This window comes from Daphnia pulicaria, chromosome 7, assembly GCF_021234035.1.
Source record: "Daphnia pulicaria isolate SC F1-1A chromosome 7, SC_F0-13Bv2, whole genome shotgun sequence".
Lineage (NCBI taxonomy): Eukaryota > Metazoa > Arthropoda > Branchiopoda > Diplostraca > Daphniidae > Daphnia > Daphnia pulicaria.
In genome coordinates this window covers 8600205-8619337 of record NC_060919.1, presented here as the reverse complement: position 1 = coordinate 8619337, position 19133 = coordinate 8600205, and the positions used below count along the sequence as shown (strand labels likewise).

The 19133-nt window shown below is 43.1% G+C and overlaps 1 protein-coding gene and 1 long non-coding RNA gene across 2 annotated transcripts; one reads left to right on the top strand and one right to left on the bottom strand.

The window, feature by feature from the left end:
- Positions 1–481: 481 nt before the first annotated feature.
- LOC124348360 lies at positions 482–1823 on the bottom strand. Its single transcript, XR_006919951.1, has 3 exons — positions 1638–1823; positions 640–1559; positions 482–578 (listed from the first exon to the last, which is right to left on the bottom strand). It is a non-coding gene; the product is annotated as an uncharacterized LOC124348360 (long non-coding RNA).
- A 12037-nt stretch (positions 1824–13860) lies between these two features.
- LOC124348694 lies at positions 13861–19133 on the top strand. Its single transcript, XM_046798967.1, has 2 exons — positions 13861–18854; positions 18938–19133. The coding sequence occupies exons 1-2, from the start codon at positions 13861–13863 to the stop codon at positions 19131–19133; spliced, it is 5190 nt and encodes a 1729-aa protein (XP_046654923.1).

Here is a 19133-nt window from a genome sequence, read left to right as displayed (position 1 = left end):
TCACAACCAATTTTTCCTATAAATGACAAAAAAGTGCGTTAAAGTTAACTTTACCTTTCTAAAATAGTTGAATTAATCAGTACACAAGTATAATTTGTAAAATATGTGATGTACTTCCGATACTTATTTATGGGAGATGTTGGGAATGTGTAGGTGAATGCTAGGGGATACAGAATTGTTGAATATACTACATACTTTTTCAGTATAAAAAAAGAAAAATTCGTCATATAGGCGTCACTATGGGGTCACTACAGCACTATGTTCACATACAAACTCATGGTGATTTAAGGAATGTCGGATAGGGGAACATGGATTGTTTTGGGCTGTATGGAAATAACCGTAACATGTTTAGGTTGTTAGTAGTTACTGGTTGTTTTGTTACTACCGTAAAATTAATAGAAAATGTAAAAACGAAGGCATAAGACAAATAGAAGCAATAGACTTCACTAGTTAAAATGGGAAGAATTCAACAAATCTTATACCTTTTCATCATTAATCTTGTCTAATATAACATTTATTTCGTCGTTCTTCAATGTTGCAACCTGCATGCGCATGTCTTTTATCTCTGCTTTCAGTGCCTACAATACACGAATATAAAATGTATTTTAAGATAACCAAAAATTGCAGTCTAAAATTTACTGCTATCTCTTCTTTTTTCTTTTTCAGTATATATTTTCGCCTTGCTTCATTTTCGGCTTTAGCAGCTACTTTGTGGGACAGCTGCTTCATGGTTAAATACTTGTGATTAACTTTTGTATGCATCTTCAGCGTCTTCATCCTTTTCATTTGCATCTGCAAAGCCTTATGTAGAAATTTGCAACAGGTGCATTTGTTGGTTGTGTCAGTATCAGATAGAAGAAGACTACAACAGTGAAATTTAAAAAATTATGAGTTTATAGTTATTGATATGAACAAGGAATTAACCTACTTATAAGCTCTCCAAATTCCATCAACCAATTTCCCATTACGAACCAATCCAGAATTTTGTTGGGGATACTTTTCAGGATTGTTTACTATTCCTGGGCAGATTCTTGCTTCATGTAGTTTTCTTAGCATGTCTTCTACTTCTGCCACTGACGTGAAAGTACCGCCGTTTTTCCCCTCAATTTCGGTGATGTCACGATTGAGTATAGTGTGCGAGAATGTCCGTTTTTTAAAATCAACAGATGCTATTTTTTGTATAGCAACACTTTTTTCTTTTTCTTGGATTTCAAAATAATTAATACAACCTTCGACAGAAAAATCTCCTCTTCTCCAAGATGATGATGGTAGAATAATGCTATCAATTTCCTGCTGTATGAGTGGGGGATTCTCTTCTACAGCACGACAAGTAATAGCTTCAAAAGATGGGTCTACATCAACTGCTTCTTCATTTGGTTCTTTGGGAATCATTTCTTGTATGTGTGTTACCACTTTCTTGGTTGGTTTGAAGCCAGCTTCATTTCTTAATTTTTCTTTACTCGTTCTTGATCTGGAAGGGGTTAGTCCCTTGTAAGTATTGGTTGTGTCGTTGAGTGGCTTTCTTTCAGCTGGTGGTTTTCTCTGCACTGTATCTGTGACTGTATGTTGCAACAAAACATATGTAAGGTTTATGTACAAAAAAGTTATAATAATTAGCAATGGTTATTATTTCTTACATGGGAAAATCTGTGGATAAGCATCCTTTTTTAATGTCCAATTTTGTCGTGGAATACATTTCACTTGTCCATCAATGATAAATTTATCTTCTTTTACGATGTCTTCTTCTTTAAAGTGAAATTCACACAACCTAGAAGTTTTTTTAAGTCAGTGCCATTGATAGGAATTTTCTCAGACCAGATATTCTTTAACAAGCGATCCGCCACTCAAAGAGACCGTTTTGGGAGTTTTTGAATTAGCGAAAATCGTCGCTGGGGGTTCTAAAAATAAACAAATAGATGGGTTTTGTGCAAAATTTTTCGCTAAGTCGATTGCTAAAAACCGCAATCGCCTAGCTTTTGTAGTTTGGGAGAAATTTAAAAAAAACTGAGAGAGGGTAGCCGAAATTTGGACTTTTTTTTCGTTTTTTGTGCAGCAGTTTTCTCGTCAACTGCTGTCTGTTGGGGTGGTCTCCATCATAACGTCAGCCTACACATATCGAGAGGGGGTGGTCACCCCAACAGACCCTAAAGGCAAAGAGGGGGAAATTTTGCTTTCGCGAGCGCTAGGTGGCTTACGGGATGAAGGCCGGCATGGCCAAAAAACGAAGAAATTTTTGGAAATTTTTTTCAAAATTTCAATCATTAATATCTCGGCTTCTAAGCCGAATATTTAAAAAACATTAAAATGGTTTGAAGAGACGGGCTATCCCATCATTTTAAACCAATTGGATCATTTTTAGGTGCAGCAGTTGACGAGAAAACTGCTGCACAAAAAACGAAAAAAAAGTCCAAATTTCGGCTACCCCCTCTCAGTTTTTTTTTTTTTCTCCCAAATTACAAAAGCTAGGCGATTGCGGTTTTTAGCAATCGACTTAGCGAAAAATTTTGCACAAAACCCATCTATTTGTTAATTTTTAGAACCCCCAGCGACGATTTTCGCTAAATCAAAAACCCCCAAAACGGTCTCTTTGAGTGGCGGATCGCTTGTTAAAATGTAGTCTTTTGGTACATAAAACAATCGTGATTTTTTGGGATCTGTTACATTAGTAGTAGCACCCAAGGTTTTCTTCCCACGATAATGATTAGGACAACCTTGAATGAAACAATATTCCGGCATCTCTTGTCCTTAAATCACGACACATTTGTAAAAACTATTATTCTATTTTAGCTGCTTTGCCATGGTACGGCATACTAAGACTAAGACCACCACTACTTATAAGACTATTTGGCGCCTAAATTTTCCTGAATTCCAAATGACACAAGAATCCAGCGTTTCACGATTCATAAATAATTCGTCACAAATTAAGCGAGAAAGGGTGTCCAATTTATTACGGCACAAATAAATAAACCAATCTATTTGACATTTTTATTGCATAATCAAGAAATCACGAACAAAATAACAAAGTAAAAAGTAAAAACTTAGCACAAAAAGTCAATTTTTAAAATTAAGGTGTGTGAAGACTCTAATCAGTAGGGATAAAGGAAAATTCACCGAAAAGTCTCCTCTAAATTGATCGCAGCGCCCCAGCGGGAGCCACGAGCATGATCCTCATTGGCTGTATAGGAGATAGTCGTCTTTCTATTCTTAGTCTGTGTTACCACATAGGGACATCACTTTGTTCTTTTTTAAGGATACATCCGGAATCGGTAGCTAAATGGATAGAGCATTGGATTATAACGATAGGGGTACGGGGAGATACGTTGTTCGCGCACCGTCTATTTTTGCTTTTTTTTTATTTAATTTAAAAAAAAAATAGATTAATCAATACAAAATGAAAATATTTTTATAAGCAAACCCATCGTTCTTAACGTAGATAATTTTAATACTATGGAAAAAGGAAAAGAGCGACAGACAAAAGGACTTAGAAAAAATTCGTAGAAAAGCCCCTACCAGCTAGTAAATGACACAGCCACCGACCCCCGTGTAGGCTAAATAGCTAGATTTTGCTTGATTGGTCATCTAAGGCTTATGGAAGGATTCAAAGTTGAGCGCAGTAATCATAGGTTTGATGACTCTGATAGGATAGGGCTGTTTGACATGCTTTTTCACATTTGTGTCCATCGCGGCAACGCAGCAGTCGTTGGAAGGTTTTATGTGCTAGAGAGCCTAAGGTATTGGGCCTCGCTTTGTCCGTTGTGGGTTTTAGCTGGGCGGGGGGGGGGGGGTGAGGTGGGGTGAGGTGGGGGGTCGGATCGGATGGGTCAGACAAAGCGGGCGCAATGCCTGTGGCTCTCTAGCCAAAGGATGCCACGTAGAGCGGTTTTCGCAGATTTTATTGAAAGCTCCCAGGAGCCTCCCAAACGTGGAGCTGCTGCGGGGGGGGGGGGGGGGCGCTAAAATGCCAGTCAACTGGTTTTTTCAATTTGTAATTTTTCGAACCAGTTCTTGCGGTTTTCATCATGATAGTGCTATGTTGATTTCTTGTTCTCCTGCTACCAAATTAGTGCCATTCACTGTAGCACAACTTGGAAAAACAACGGTGATCTGTGAGAAAATACGTTGACGAATGATTCCAAGTCGAGCCAATCTCCGATCTCGAGATGAACTGCACGGTATTCCAAGCAGTTAGACATAACACCATAACGCATGACAGTTCTCCGGAACATGACGAATGATAAAGGGCCAAAAAATCAATTCCGACATTGGTGAAAGGCGGAAGGTGAGACTTCAGACGACTCCCTGGAGGTGAAGGCGCCAATCAGAGAAGGATCTGGTTGGCTTGTTTTGAGTTTGCACGAAAAACTATGGCAGATGACTTTGTTGATGGTAGCTCTCGGGTGAAGAACATGGTATTGGGCGCGTATATAGTGTAGAGTTGGTTCGGTATGAAGGTAATGAAGGTTAAGTTTATGAATGTCGCTGATTACCATTATAGCCAGTTGACTGTCTGATGATAAAACAATCGGGTGTTTTACGTCTTCAGGAAGTGACGAATGTTGCTGTCTGCCCCCTACTCGAATGATGCCGAAGGTATCCAAAACCGGAGTTAGGGTGGCTAACTGAGATGCAGTAGGCACAGGCTTTTTCCGTTTTAGGCATCTTTTCTCCTCATCGAAAAAAAAATGCCGCTGGTTGACGCGACCCAGTCGGAACCGTATCGATATCGATTCAAGACTTTTGACAGAATTATTAATTTAAAGACTCCCACCCTTTAACTCATTTATCAATGCTAAAAGTTATATAGCTCCCTATTATACCTTTGGCGAAATGAAGTGTTCGGTGCTTTTTTTTCGCATTGTTTATGTCTTGAACAAATGTCTATTCCCACCTTGAAAAAGTTTACTCTGTTTAGGTTAAAAGCGAATGCGCACATTGAATATGATATCGATTCAAGACTTTTGACAGCATTATTAATTTATGAATACATGTAGGCCTAAATTCAAATAATATTAATATTTTTAACATTAAACAAAAACATAATTGGATTATTAAAAGGGAAATGGAGGAGGAAGCGGAAAGGACAGCAAGAGAAGACAAAATTTTTTGTTTATTCAAATTGAAAACCTGAAATGCCAAACAATAGCTGGTGTATTTACGGAACTCTTACTCGACAACTACGTTTCAATTAAAAAACGTAATGATACAGACTTAGTTGTGGGACCTTCCATTGCTGGAGTACACAGTCCTGGTACTAAAGTAGTCGCAAAGGTAATTCTTTTTGAAAAACATTTCTGTTTGTGATCACTTTTAAAAGTTGAAATCAATTTAGATGTGGTTTTCGTATTTACGCGATGACAATGATGATTTTCCTGTAATGAAAAAATTAATTACCTTATATAAATTAATGGAACGTGGAAATCTGAAAAGTTACGTTGATTTGCAAAAAAAAATAATTCATGCAGTGAGTAATCAACGCACAAATCATACATTGGTTCAGGAACGCGCCATTGTAGGTAGAACTTCTCCGCATTTTTGGTGAGTTAAAATATTAAGAATAAATTTATAAGTTTACAATTTCTAAGTTGTTTAAATTTGAAATTTTTGTAGGACATCTATTCGGAATTCAAAGCAAAAATCAATCACCAACAATAGTGGAATAACGCAAAAATACAGAGAATATCTGAAATGCACCATAGCTCCTGATCAACACGACTTCTTCCTTGCTGGAGAAGAGAAGAAAAAAAATTGTAATTAAAGAAAAGATGACGCATACCAAATTGTCAAACAAAAGGTTGATACAGAAGATGACAGTGAAATGATATACCTTTGCCACAAAGGTATTTATAATTTTTTTATTGATATTGGTAAAACAGCAAACTAAAGCGGAAAATTAGGTCAGGAACTTCAATGTTGGACTCCTCTTGTAGACTACCTGGCTTTCTTTAATGGTAAGGGGGAATGTTAGAAATCCCTCTTCCCTATGCCCGTGCCAAAGCTGTCAACTTTCGCATGTTTTGTCGTGTATTACGTAACGCAAAAGTGACAGATGAGGATCCAACAACAAAGCTAAAACTCATTGGCTATCGTCTCACTGTAGCTGATGGAGTGGGGGCATAAATGAAAAACATATCCTTGAACACATTGACTAATGTCTTGCAGATGACTATTCTACAGATGATTGCTCTCAAGACGCGGGAAATGACACAGTAGGCGAAACCATTGACGAAGTCATTGCTGGTGTAAATACATCAACTTCTAATGTGATTTCAAGAAAAATTATCGAAAAAAGTATAACGGGATATATTTCATTTAATTGCATTAACCAATAATTTATAATGCAACTTTTACAAACAGAAAATCGCGTGTCAGAAAGCGAAAAAGAGAAATTTTACTCGACAGATGACAATATATTTGAAGCTGCAGAATCAAACATTTCTTTGAATCGCTTCTCAGTACTTGATTCAGACGTACTACCAACCATCACTAAAGCTGTTTCATCCAACTACAGTGTTGAACATTGCTCTGTTGGACCAGGATTTACAGTTTCTTCAAATCCAAATTCCGGATCAGATTTGGTGTCCTAGAATCACAAATTTCTTCTTTACTTAGTCTAATTGGTTCTGAAGAAGAAACGACACCCAGCACAGAACGAAATTAAAAGGTTTCCACATCCATGAGTTATGGCGTTGGAAATCACAAAACTCTTTTGGTAAGAACAAATTTAATTACATCTCGCACATGAATATTTCGTTACATTTTCTAATACTAGATAAACCAATACAAAATGCTGTGGTCCAGGAACAGTTTGAAAAAGGGGTCAAACGACTGTATATTGTTTTCCGACCAGAAACAACAACCGGAAGAAGCTCAATTACGCCCTCAACTACAGGCATACCAACAATTAAAAAGAAGCAACTAGAAATGAAAGGCGTCTGCCCTTCCCTATTAACAGTTCCAAAACTTCCAGACATCAGGCCATAATTTTTTAACTGTTAATGATGCTCGTTACAGTAATCTTCGTGTCTAAAAAAGAAATGTGACAGTAGTAAAATGGTCCAATAGAATTTAACAGCATTTCGAAAATATCGCATTAGTAACGGCGGTTAATATAGTTAGCGTAAACAGCTGCAAGTCATATCAGACGACAAGGCCATGAAGTACAGATTGTATACTTGTATAGATGTCATGAAGTACAACTGTACTTAAGGACAAGGCGACAACGAGGAACAAATCGAGGCGTCGTAAGGAAGTATAAAATTACGACGCTTTTTGTGTTAAAAGTACGCACCCTTTAGTTAAATTGCTCTATTTTTGCAAAATAATTAATACTGTGCATCGTGAACATTCAGATTTGGACTTTGTGGCCAATTGATGTTAAGTAAATTTTTGGCATGCACGAATAGATTTTATGTCAGCATTTCTGAGAGTAAACTCGAGTGAGAGCATAAATGACTCAGATTATTGTGCAATTTATTTTACATCAGGTAAATTCGTGCAATTATTTGACTTGTATCTATTTCAAAGTGTGTTTATTCACCATCCCGGTTGGAGCCCTTGTTGATTCGGTTGCTCCATTGCAGCCAAAATTTACAATAGTGCATGCTTAAAGATAGTGTGGGTCATGGACGTTCAGGCCCCGGCGTTCAGGCCCCGGCCGATAGTGTCAACCCTTTCATCTTAAAAATCAAAATTTCATCATGTTTTTGGCCTTTTTCCTGCCGTGAAACACCAAGGGAAACAAACACACCAACACTGTGGCTTTAAGGAAGTATTGATAATCGATTATAAAAACAAGTTAATTGGGAATCCTCTTCTTCGAGAGCACATTCATATCCAACAACTGAATGTGTGTAGATAGATTTTACTTCAACAATACAATTTTCGGATATCATACAAATGATATCGGAATATCACGGGTAGATTTTGGATAAATACAGTGATTCACAGTATTGATCCAAAATTGATTTGCATTGACATTATCAAATTTGGATTTTCTTAACATAGCAGGGTTGCTGTTTAATTCTCCCATTCTTTTTTAGAGTTATGCAAGATCCTTTCCTCTTTTTTTTATCATGCGCTTTACTTTACCAAGCAGGGTTTCAAATGGAAATGAGGCCAATTCGTGAAGAGAGCATTTGAAATAGATAAAATCATCAGCAAGGTGAATTAGGCAATGAACATTATAAACCATATGCTCGTCACCGTAGATCGAACCAAATTGAAAAGCGTAAAAAACTAGATATTGTTTGCTTTAAGATCAAATCCAGGCTAGGCTTATTAGGGAAGAGCAAAATACGACATGCAACGTGAAACAGTAAAAAATGATCATATTTCTCATCTGAAAAAATGTCTTTTAAAAGGATTGGACCAGTGTAAAGAAGGAATGTTTTAAATCATGTTGCTTCCCTATTCATGTCATTTCAATTAGACGCGGTGTCGCGGTTCACCTGTATTCTGATAATATTCAGATGTATACATCTTTCACACTGGACCCGGACCACAATGACCAGAAGTGGGCCTTCTCCTCTATCACTGCCTGTGTTGACGAGACGAAGCAATGGATGACGTATAACCTTATCAAGTTCAATGAGTCAAAGACTAATGCTCTAGTGGTGCACTCTAAGTCCAGTCGGTGTAAAACTGCTGCTCTTCCTCTGATTGTTGGTGAATCGTCTATCCTACCATCGGACTCTGTTCGGAACCTTGGTGTCATCCTAGACAAACATTTGACTATGCAGCAACAAATTAATAATCTAATAATATATATCTGATAATATCTGTAATATCTGTCGGACGTCCTTCTACCAGCTAAGGAGAATTGCCAAGATACGGATATTTCTCTCACGGCCGGCTGCTGCCCAACTTGTTTCTGCTTTCGTGCTCTCACACATAGACTATGGCAATTTTCTTCTGGCTGATCTTTCAGCAACGCGACTGTATCCACTACAGAAGGCTCAGAACGCTGCGGCGGGGCATTATGGGCATTACTCGCGTCATTACAGGCGCTCGTCGACGAGACCCAATGACGTCACATTTGAGATCTCTCCATTGGCTGCCTATCTTCTACAGGATTCACTTCAAGATCACGGTTTTGACCTTCTGATGTTTGAACGGTTTTTCCCCCTCGTACTTGTCTAGTCTGTTAAGGCGTCAGAGCTTTGCTAACCCGGGTGAGTTCAACCAAGTTTCAACCAGGTAAGAGAAGTTTATTCTCTCTTCCTTTTTTTCTCAAAGACAACATGATTAGTCCCATGTATAATAGGTCAAACCATGATGTCATTCATCTCATCGGTTCAACAAATGGCAGTTCAACTTACCGACTTACAACTACCGATATCTGAACTACAAATCATATCAAAGGTTCTTATGTCTCTCCCAACTAACTACTTACACTTCGTATCAGCCTGGGATAGTGTTCCTGCAGCTGAAAAGACTATCACTCTGCTGACATCGAGGCTATTGAAAGAAGAGAAAATGACAAATATTCGTAGTCAGAACAAACCTAGTTCACTTGATGCAGCATATTTTTCCGGAACTCCAGATCAGTCATGTATGTTATATACTAGACTGCATTTTATTCTTTTTATATAAACTAACAACTGTACTGTTACAACACAGCCTCTTCTCAATTTCGCGGTGGCTATCGAGGAAACCGTGGAAACTTTCGTGGAAACCGTGGTGGTCATCCTTACCGCGGAGACCGGGGTTCTAATTACATCAGACCCCAATGCACATATAAACATTGTGGAAAGCCAGGCCACACGGCTGACAAATGCCAGAAGAGAATTCGAGATGAAAGCAACAACCAAGACTTTGGATACACATCAGCCTTCATGAATTTCTCAACCAGAAGGTGTGGACATAAACAATTCTCTTTATATACCCAAACTAACGAATTTCGTTTCAGAGCGTTTGACTGGTTTGCTGATAGTGGCGCTACCCAACATATGACTGACCAGTTACCAATCATGCGGAACTTTCTGTCAGTTTACGACGACAATTGGCTTGTCACTGGAATCGGAAATTCAAAACTTGCTGTTAAAGGCAAAGGCGAAGTTGAGATCACATCATTAGTAAATGGAGTGAACCTTAATGGTAATTATTAATACGTTGTCAACCATAAAAGAGATTTGGCTTATCACTTGTGCTCACTAACAGGTGTGATCAGAGATGTCCTATATGTACCAGGACTAGGTACAAATCTATTCTCCATTGGAGCTGCAACTCAAGCTGGCTCAGAAGTTTACTTTGTTAACGAGACTGTAACCTTCGTGCGCGGTGGGCGAACTGAGATCCAGGGTCAACGAGTTGGAAATACCCTCTATTATCTTAACATCCTAGCTAAAGAAACAACTGGTAGCTCAACAGCCTTAACAGTGAAGAAAGCTGGCGTACCCCTCGCCACCTGGCATGATCGTTTTGCACATCTGAACTTCAAAACAATTCTAAAAATGGTCACCCTGAACAACACAACCGGACTCAACGTATCAGAAAACAACACTGACTGTAAAAAATCGTGTGAAGGCTGTATCTTAGGAAAGATGCACCGTTCTCCTTTCAAAATTGGACGGACTCGTGCTACGGAAACAGGTCAATTAGTGCATACTGATTTATGTGGTCCGATGCAAGTTCCAACACCCAGTGGATCCCGCTATTTTGCAATCTTCAAGGACGACTATAGCAGATGGACTGTCACTCGGTTTCTCAAGAAAAAATCTCAACTGGATCAGTGTCTTCGTGAGTTTGTCGCACAACTAAAAGGATAAACGAACAACGAAGTAAAGACAATTCGCTCTGACAACTGGGGCGGCGAATACTTCGGAGGGGAGCTCGTAACCTGGCTGGCTGAACATGGAATACGACACGAAAGCAGTGCTCCACATTCACCCCAACAAAATGGTGTATCAGAGAGGACTATGCGTACACTAATGGAAGCTGCAAGAAGTCAAATGCACGCGATGAAGGTTCCGATCGAACTCTGGGGTGAATCAGTAGCCTCTGCAACATACGTCCTAAATCGCTCTTCAACAACAAAATCGGATGTAACTCCATTCGAGAGGTGGCACGGTAAAAAACCCGACGTTTCACACCTGCGTACGTTTGGATGTCAGGCTTTTGTTCATGTCCCAGATGCTGTTCGACGCAAACTTGACGCTAAAGCCAAAATGGGCATTATGGTTTGATACTGCAATGAGTCAAAAGCCTACCGCGTTTGGAATCCAGACACACGACGAGTCCTCATTAGCCGAGACATCATCTTTAATGAAGAAGAGATACCTTTCTCCACTGAGAGTAACACGGATTACTCACTTATTTTTCCTACGGAACTAGAAGAACTACCGGCTACAGAAATGATGTCGTCTGATTCTGTCGGAACCTTACCTACAGCCACTGTCAGACAATCATCCCCTGTCAATCAACCATTGGACATCTTGATGGAAGAAACCCCATCAACAACAGAGTTGACTGAGGAACTTCATCCGGGCGATCTAAGTCCTGTACGTGGACTACAACCAGATCTCCAACAAAACGCACCTAGATCAAGCAGTGAAATTCAACAAATTGAGGTGGTTCAACCACAAAGAACATCTAGAAAACCCATACTGAAATTTGAAAATTTCAAGGGACTCATATCTTCGTCAGGCGATTTGTCAACAGAACTCACCAAATCACTTGCTGAGCCATTCGAACCTCTCTCATATCAACAAGCGCTGTCGTGTGATCAAGCTGATCAATGTAAAGCAGCCATTTTGGAAGAATATGAATCCTTAATGACAAACAAAACCTGGGAATTGGTTCCTCTTCCACCAGATCGTGCTACCATCAAAAGTCGGTGGCTTTTCAAAGTCAAACCAGGACACAACAACGTTCCAGAGAGGTACAAAGCCAGACTCGTCGCAAAAGGATACACACAAAAGGCATCGACTATCGCGACACCTATGCCCCAGTGGTGAAACATACAGCGCTGCGAGTAATTTTTAGTCTTGTTGCTGCTCTTGATCTTGACATGATCCAACTGGATGTAAAAACCGCATTTCTTCATGGTGAATTAGAAGAAGAAATTTTCATGGAACAACCGGAGGGTTTCATATCACCAGGAAGAGAGAAAGATGTCTGCCGCTTGATCAAATCTCTTTACGGCCTGAAACAAGCTCCTAGATGTTGGAACAACAAATTTAATGATTTCCTAATTAAGTTTGGACTAACACGTTCCACCTCTGATTCCTGCATCTACTACCGTCGTCATGGGGAGGAGTTCACTGTCGTTGTTACGGATGGAAATTTGACACCTCAGCGCCCTTAGGGCACCGAAATTCCTATCCCGGGACAAAGCGGTCCAGACGAGAGTCAGTGGCAATTCCGACACCGTAGAGCTAATATCTCTCCCGATTTTCTATTCGAGACAATTCAAGTTCGTTTTGTATCGAACTCAATTTTTCATTTTGTACTCTTTCGTGTCAATACAAAAGTGTTAGCTTTTTCCCCCCACACTGATCACTCGATTTATCGACTCGTTATTTCGCTCGTAACAATTGGTGCATCGACCGATGCGACTCGAATCTGACGCCGTCAAACGTGATTAGTGTGCCGTATCCGACCACATCTTCGACATCGAACTTCTTTTGGTAACTCTTTCGTGTTTGTTGTGTTCATTATCAATTTCTGAGCTCCGACAGCTCAGAAATTCCGTGTCACGCAATCCAACAATTTTTTTGCCAGTCACGTGGGAAATTTTTCCCCCCCATCCCACCCTCTTTTCATCTTCGTAACGTGGCCATTTGGCTCCAAAACACCAAGCTGCCGCGCCGTAGCAACAGCGAACCCAGCAGGGCCCGCCAAGCTGCCCGTCACAAACAAAGCCGAGAGTCAGCAGGCGTGCAACGGGAGCGGGAACGGCAAGCAAGAAGAGCAAGAGCAAGAAGAATTCATCCTGCAGCTTGCGATCGAACCATCCGAAAATTACGGTAATATCAATTAGTCCTAAGCTTCGGCTGGTTGGGCTGTTGATACCCGTCTGTTGGCAGCTAGTCCTAGGCTTCGGCCGGTTGGGCTGTTGCTAATTCACTCCGAAGCACTTAGTCCTAGGTTTCGACCAGTTGGGCTGGTGCTAATCCCAAAAATCCGAACATCCGACGCCGAAATCTGCAATCCGATTCGAACATCCGACTCCGAAAAATTCCGAATCCGAACATCCGACGACGAAAAATCCGAACATCCGACTCCGAAAATTCCGACTCCGAACATCCGACTCCGAAAACTCCGAAAATCCGACTCCGAAAATTCCGACTCCGCATCCGACTCCGATTAATCCGTCTCTGAATTTCCGCATTCCGAATTCCGCATTTGACTCTGTCCGTCCCGATCTTTCCTGAATCCCGCACCACGCAAGGCCAGCTGGCCGTCAAACGAGTGGGGGTGCAGTAAAAGCCAATCGTCTTTCATCTTCACCTCATCGATCATCATTCTTTTCATCATCGTTTCATCTCACCTTCGTTCGCCGTTCAAACTTTCTGCTTTCCGAGTTATAAGATGGACGCCGATTTAGAAAATCAGCCGGGCCCATCTGACGAATTTGACCAAAGCTCCGACAACAGCGACTCTCCACCGCTGGTCAGTGCAAAGCAATTAAAACGTGAGCGCACGGTTGAAAAAGCAAGACACACCAAGTTGATTACAAAAATCAATCAACACATCGCTGGACTGGGTAGCAAACGGGAGCTAGCAGTGCATCGCGCGTCACTAGCCGATCAACTAGAAGAATGCACAGCGGCTCATGAGCGATACATCAAAGCGCCAGATTTCAACGCAAAGAAAAAAGAAGACCCAAACGACTGGATCAGAAAATGTGAAGCAAAAACGATGGAAGTTTATGGCAAAATCGACAGATATATCCGCACGCCGCGGTCCTCCATACACTCATCGGTCGGCGACGAAGCAGCGTTTAACAACACGTTAACAAAACAACCCGAAAATCCAGACTCGGTAGTTGGTTCATCAGTTTCAAAATCGAAAGCGTCACAACGTTCCGACTCCGCCGCCATCATAAGCGAGATGCAGCAACGTCTAAATCAAGAAGCGGAGTTAAGAAGGAGCGTCGAAGATCAACTTTCAAAAGCGACGATAACTTTGACGCAGATGACCCTCGATTCCGTGAGAATTTCCAGCGAAATCGAACGCAACGCTGAGCTACAACGAAAATTCCAGCAGCAAGCTGATCAGATGGCGAAAGAAAAAAGAGACAGCGACGAGGCCGAACTTCAATATCGAACTCTGGTTGAAAAAGATAAACGAGAGACGAACGAAAAACACGAAAGGGCTATGGAAGCCGTCGACACCCGAATCAAACAGCTAGAAGAGCTGTCACGGCAGAAAAAAGAAGTTGAACGTTCCGAAAAAGCTGAGGCCCCGGGACAGGGAGCCATCCAGAAAAAGCGTGTAGACTTCAGCGGCCACAACACGGAAGTTACAGCTGAAGGGACCAAGGAAACGGACGACAATGGCAACAGAGAATATTTGATTCGACGACCAACACCAAATTTTTCTCGCGACAAACCGGAAGCTGCCAATCCAAGTTCCAATCCTGGCATTTTCAACAGCAGCACCTTTGACGATTTGAATTTAGACGGCGATCAAGATCCGTCATTCAACCGCTACGTTCCGCCTTCCTTTGGAGCGCAAAACTATGGGACGTCATTCTTCCAGCCCACCGCTCCGCTTTTATTCGGAACGCAAAACCATAGTGCGAGATTCTTCCAGTCCACCGCTCCGCCTTCATTTGGAGAAGCGAATAAAAAACCGACAGAAAAAACCGAAAGTCGGAACAGCCCGACAGTCGACTCGTCAAAATGGTCGTTCAACAACACGAAAAGCGGGCCGGCTGCTGGCAACACCCCGAACCGAAAATCCGTATTCCGAATGCCGCGACTAGATCTTGACCCGTTCGATGGCGATCCAAGAAAGTGGCCGACTTTCATCGCCAATTTTAGAGATTTAGTCAACGACGATCAGGCGATATCAAGCACTCAAAAAATGGCGCTTCTCCGAAGTTGTTTGAAATCAAACATTCAGCAGAGTCTGGGCGATTGCCTAAACGATCCAGCTTTGTATGAAGCAGCGCTTGAAGAGCTCGAGTGTACATATGGCCATCCTCATCTCATTTCAAGAACGTACATTAGAAGCATTCTTGATCTTCCGAAAGTTCCGCATTTTAACGACTATCGAGCCCTCTTAGGATTTTCTACGTCCCTGCGTGGCGCCGTGTCGTCGCTGAAAAATGGCGGCTACGAAAATGAGCTGAATTCCGGCGGCCTACTAGAAATAATTCTCGACAAGCTCCCTGCTGACATTCAAAGCAAGTGGGGGAAGAAGATAGTAAAAGTACACCCGCAATTCCTGACTCTGCAAGATTTTGTACCGTGGCTGCACACCATCGTGAAAGCCGAAATGGTTGTGAAGCACGCCAAAGCGTCAAATTCTCAACCGACAGAAGGAAAAGCTGGACGACAAGACCGAAAACCGGGCCGGCAAATTCAAAGCAAATTGAATTCGCCCGTCTCACCAACGATCCTCTCGATATCGACCGCATCGAACTCGAATCCGAAACCGAAGGTTCAGAACACCGTTCAATTCAAGAACCTAAAAGAATGTCTTGTTTGCAACGGCAATCACAAGCTCCAAGACTGCAAGAAATTCTCCGATTTATCCGTAATCGCAAGGAGCGACCTCATCAAGAAAAATGGTTGCTGTCTTCGGTGCCTTGAAAAAGGTCATTTAGGTCGCGACTGTAGCAGCAGCAAAAAGTGTGGTGTCGACGAGTGTCAACACAACCATCATAGTCTCCTACATGGCGCGCCGCGATTATTTCCGAAGCCGTCCGTCAGTGCGACGACCGAAAGTCCAGCAACAGCAGTGTCGACAAAGCGAAACGACAGTGGAACCGGCGGGACCGCCGGATCGACCCATTGCTACACCTGCGCCATCCGCGAGAAGGACAGATCATGGTCCGTGCTGTTGGCCGTCGTGCCAATCACAATCTGGAATGGCAAGAAAAATCTCGACACGTTTGGACTGTTGGACCCTGGCAGCGAAGCGTCTCTTATCTTAGATCATGCGGCCGACAAAATTGGATTGACCGGACAGGCCCAAACGATCCGTCTGAGAACCTTCCATGGCCAAGATCCAGATATTCCGACGCGCACCGTCAACTTCGACATTTCTCCGAGAGACGATCAATCACGATTCAAAACTATGAATGCATTGACCGTCCCACAATTGAATTTTGCAAAGAAGAAATGCCATTGGCCCAGCGTCAAGAAAGAATGGAATCATCTGGCTGATTTAGATTTGCCCACATTCGACTCGGCCCTCGTCACCGTCATTATTGGGCGAGATATACGTGGAGCGCATCGTATTCTAGAAGAACGCTGCCACTCCGGAGACACCGGCCCAGATGCCATTCTAACGCCATTTGGTTGGTGCGTAGCCGGCGCAGTGCCATCACGAGTGTTCGAGGCCTCCGAAAGAAGACCCGGGATTTATCAAATCCATTTTCAGCCATCCGACTTAGAGTTGAGACAAGATATCGCGAGGCTGTGGCAAACCGAAGCCTTCGGTGTCCAGAAACCAACTCAGCCGATTCTCTCTCCCGAAAACCGGAAGGCGATGGACATCCTTGAAAAATCTATCCGCCACACCGGAGAGCGACAAGAAGTCGCATTAATGTGGAAGGAAGAAACCGCAGTGCTGCCAAACAACTATTCGTCGGCGGTGCAGCAGCTGCAACATTTGTCCAAGCGCTTCAAACGAGACCCAGCGTACGGCGAAAAATATAACAAGGTCATTCAAGAATACTTGTCGCTCGGCCACGCTATTCCTGTCGATCCGTCTGACACAGGTACGCCCGGTCGCTTGTTTTATTTGCCACATCATGGTGTCACGTCCGTGAATAAGCCGGACAAAGTCCGCGTCGTTTTCAACTGCTCGGCTCGGCATAATGGAATCAGCCTCAACGACATGCTCTACCAAGGCCCGGATTTATTAACCAGCCAAGTCGCAGTCCTCCTCCGCTTCCGTCAATTCCCGGTACCGATTGCCGGAGACATTGAAAAAATGTACCATCAGGTGCAAGTTCCAGCAAGCGATCAATCCGCTCTTCGTTTCCTGTATCAGGCGCCTGGGAGTAACGAACCAATCAAAGTGTTCCAAATGACACGACATGTTTTCGGTGCCGTTTCATCACCAACGACGTGCATTTTCGCTTTGAGAAAAACCGCCGAAGATAATCGACATCTTTATCCGAAAGTTGCCGATCTCGTGCTGTCGAACACGTATGTCGACAATCTACTCTACTCCGCCGAAAACGAAGAAGAAGCCATTCGCGACGCCAAGGACTTCAAGGCCCTATGCCTAACCGGTGGATTTAACGTTGTACAGTGGATGTCGTCATCCCGCCGTGTTCTCTCGACAGTCGCTCCGTCCGAGCTCTCTCGTCCTCATCTCGACTTTAATTCTGAGTTGCTCCCGGTCGAAAGAGCGCTCGGCATCCTGTTGGATTGGGAGACCGATCAATTCATGTATCGAGTCGAACTGAAACCGGCATCGACCATGCGTGAAGTGCTGCAAGGTTTATCGAAGGTCCACGACCCTCTTGGCCTCATTGCCCCCGCCATTTTGCCAGCCCGAATCTTAATGCAAGATATATGGCACAGCCGGTGCGGATGGGACGACGTGCTGGACCAAGAATTCCAAAAAATCTGGGCAAATTGGACCATCGAGCTAAAACTTCTAGAAAAACTCCGCATTCCGCGTTGCATCCGCCGCGTGTCCCAACCCGTTCATCTGGAACTTCATGCGTTTTGTGATGCCAGCGAGAATGGTTTTGGCGCGTGTGTTTATCTCCGATGTTCATATTCGGACGACGACGTTAGTGTCGCCTTAGTGCTTGGCAAGGCACGAGTGGCACCGTTGAAACAGTTATCGATCCCGCGTCTCGAACTCCAAGGAGCTGTGTTGGCCGCTCGACTCGTCAGCACAGTCCGACACGAAATGAATCTGATGGACGTCCCAAAAATATATTGGACCGACTCGCAAACAGTCCTTCAGTGGATTCATTCGACGTCCCACCGCTACCACGCTTTTGTAGCTCACCGAATAACCGAAATCGTCGACCAGTCAGTGGCAAAAGAGTGGCGACATATTCCGGGCGAGCTCAATCCAGCAGACGACGCTTCGCGTGGCATTCCAGCGTCATCTTTAAACCCGAAACACCGTTGGTTTTGTGGGCCATCATTTCTCCGGATGCCCCGCGAAAACTGGCCAGCGCCCGAACAAATATCTGAGCCCAGCTCGGACGATCCAGAAGTTGCCCCGTCACGCTGGATGGGAGCGATTTCGAGCGAACCCATCCACCCGCTAATCCGCATTGCCGAACGTGTGTCAACTATGGACAAATTCAAATCATCCGTCGGCTGGCTACGGCGCTTTGCGCGAAATTATTCGTCAAAGGTAAAGCTCCAATCAACGCCCAGCTTTTTATCCGTCCCCGAGCTCCGCACGGCAATGACGTTCGCCTTCCGCATCGATCAACAACATTATTTCGCCCGTGAGTTGGAATTTCTCCGCAAAAGGCGCCCATTGCCCGTCGATTCAAAGCTGGTACATCATACCCCCTTTCTCGACGTCAATTCCGTCATGAGAGTCGGTGGCCGTCTAGATAGAAGCGCATTCAACGAAGATATGAAGCATCCTATCATCCTCCATCACGAAAGTAAATTGGCCCGATTGGTTATTCGTGAGCGACACATTTATCTCGAACATTCGCGACCTGATCGCACGCTCCACGATGTCCGATCGCGGTATTACATCCCGAAGCTGAGACGCATTATAAAATCCGTCGTCGGAGAGTGTGCAAGATGTCGGCTGTTACGTTCAAAACCAGCCCCGCCAATTATGGCTCCTCTTCCGTCTTATCGTCTCCGCCCGTTCACTCGCCCATTTTCCGGAACGGGAATAGACTACTTTGGACCGATGACCATCACCATGCTCCGACGATCGTTGAAAAGATGGGGCGTGATGTTCACCTGTTTAACGACCAGAGCCGTCCACATCGAACTCGCCGAAACGCTGTCGACTGA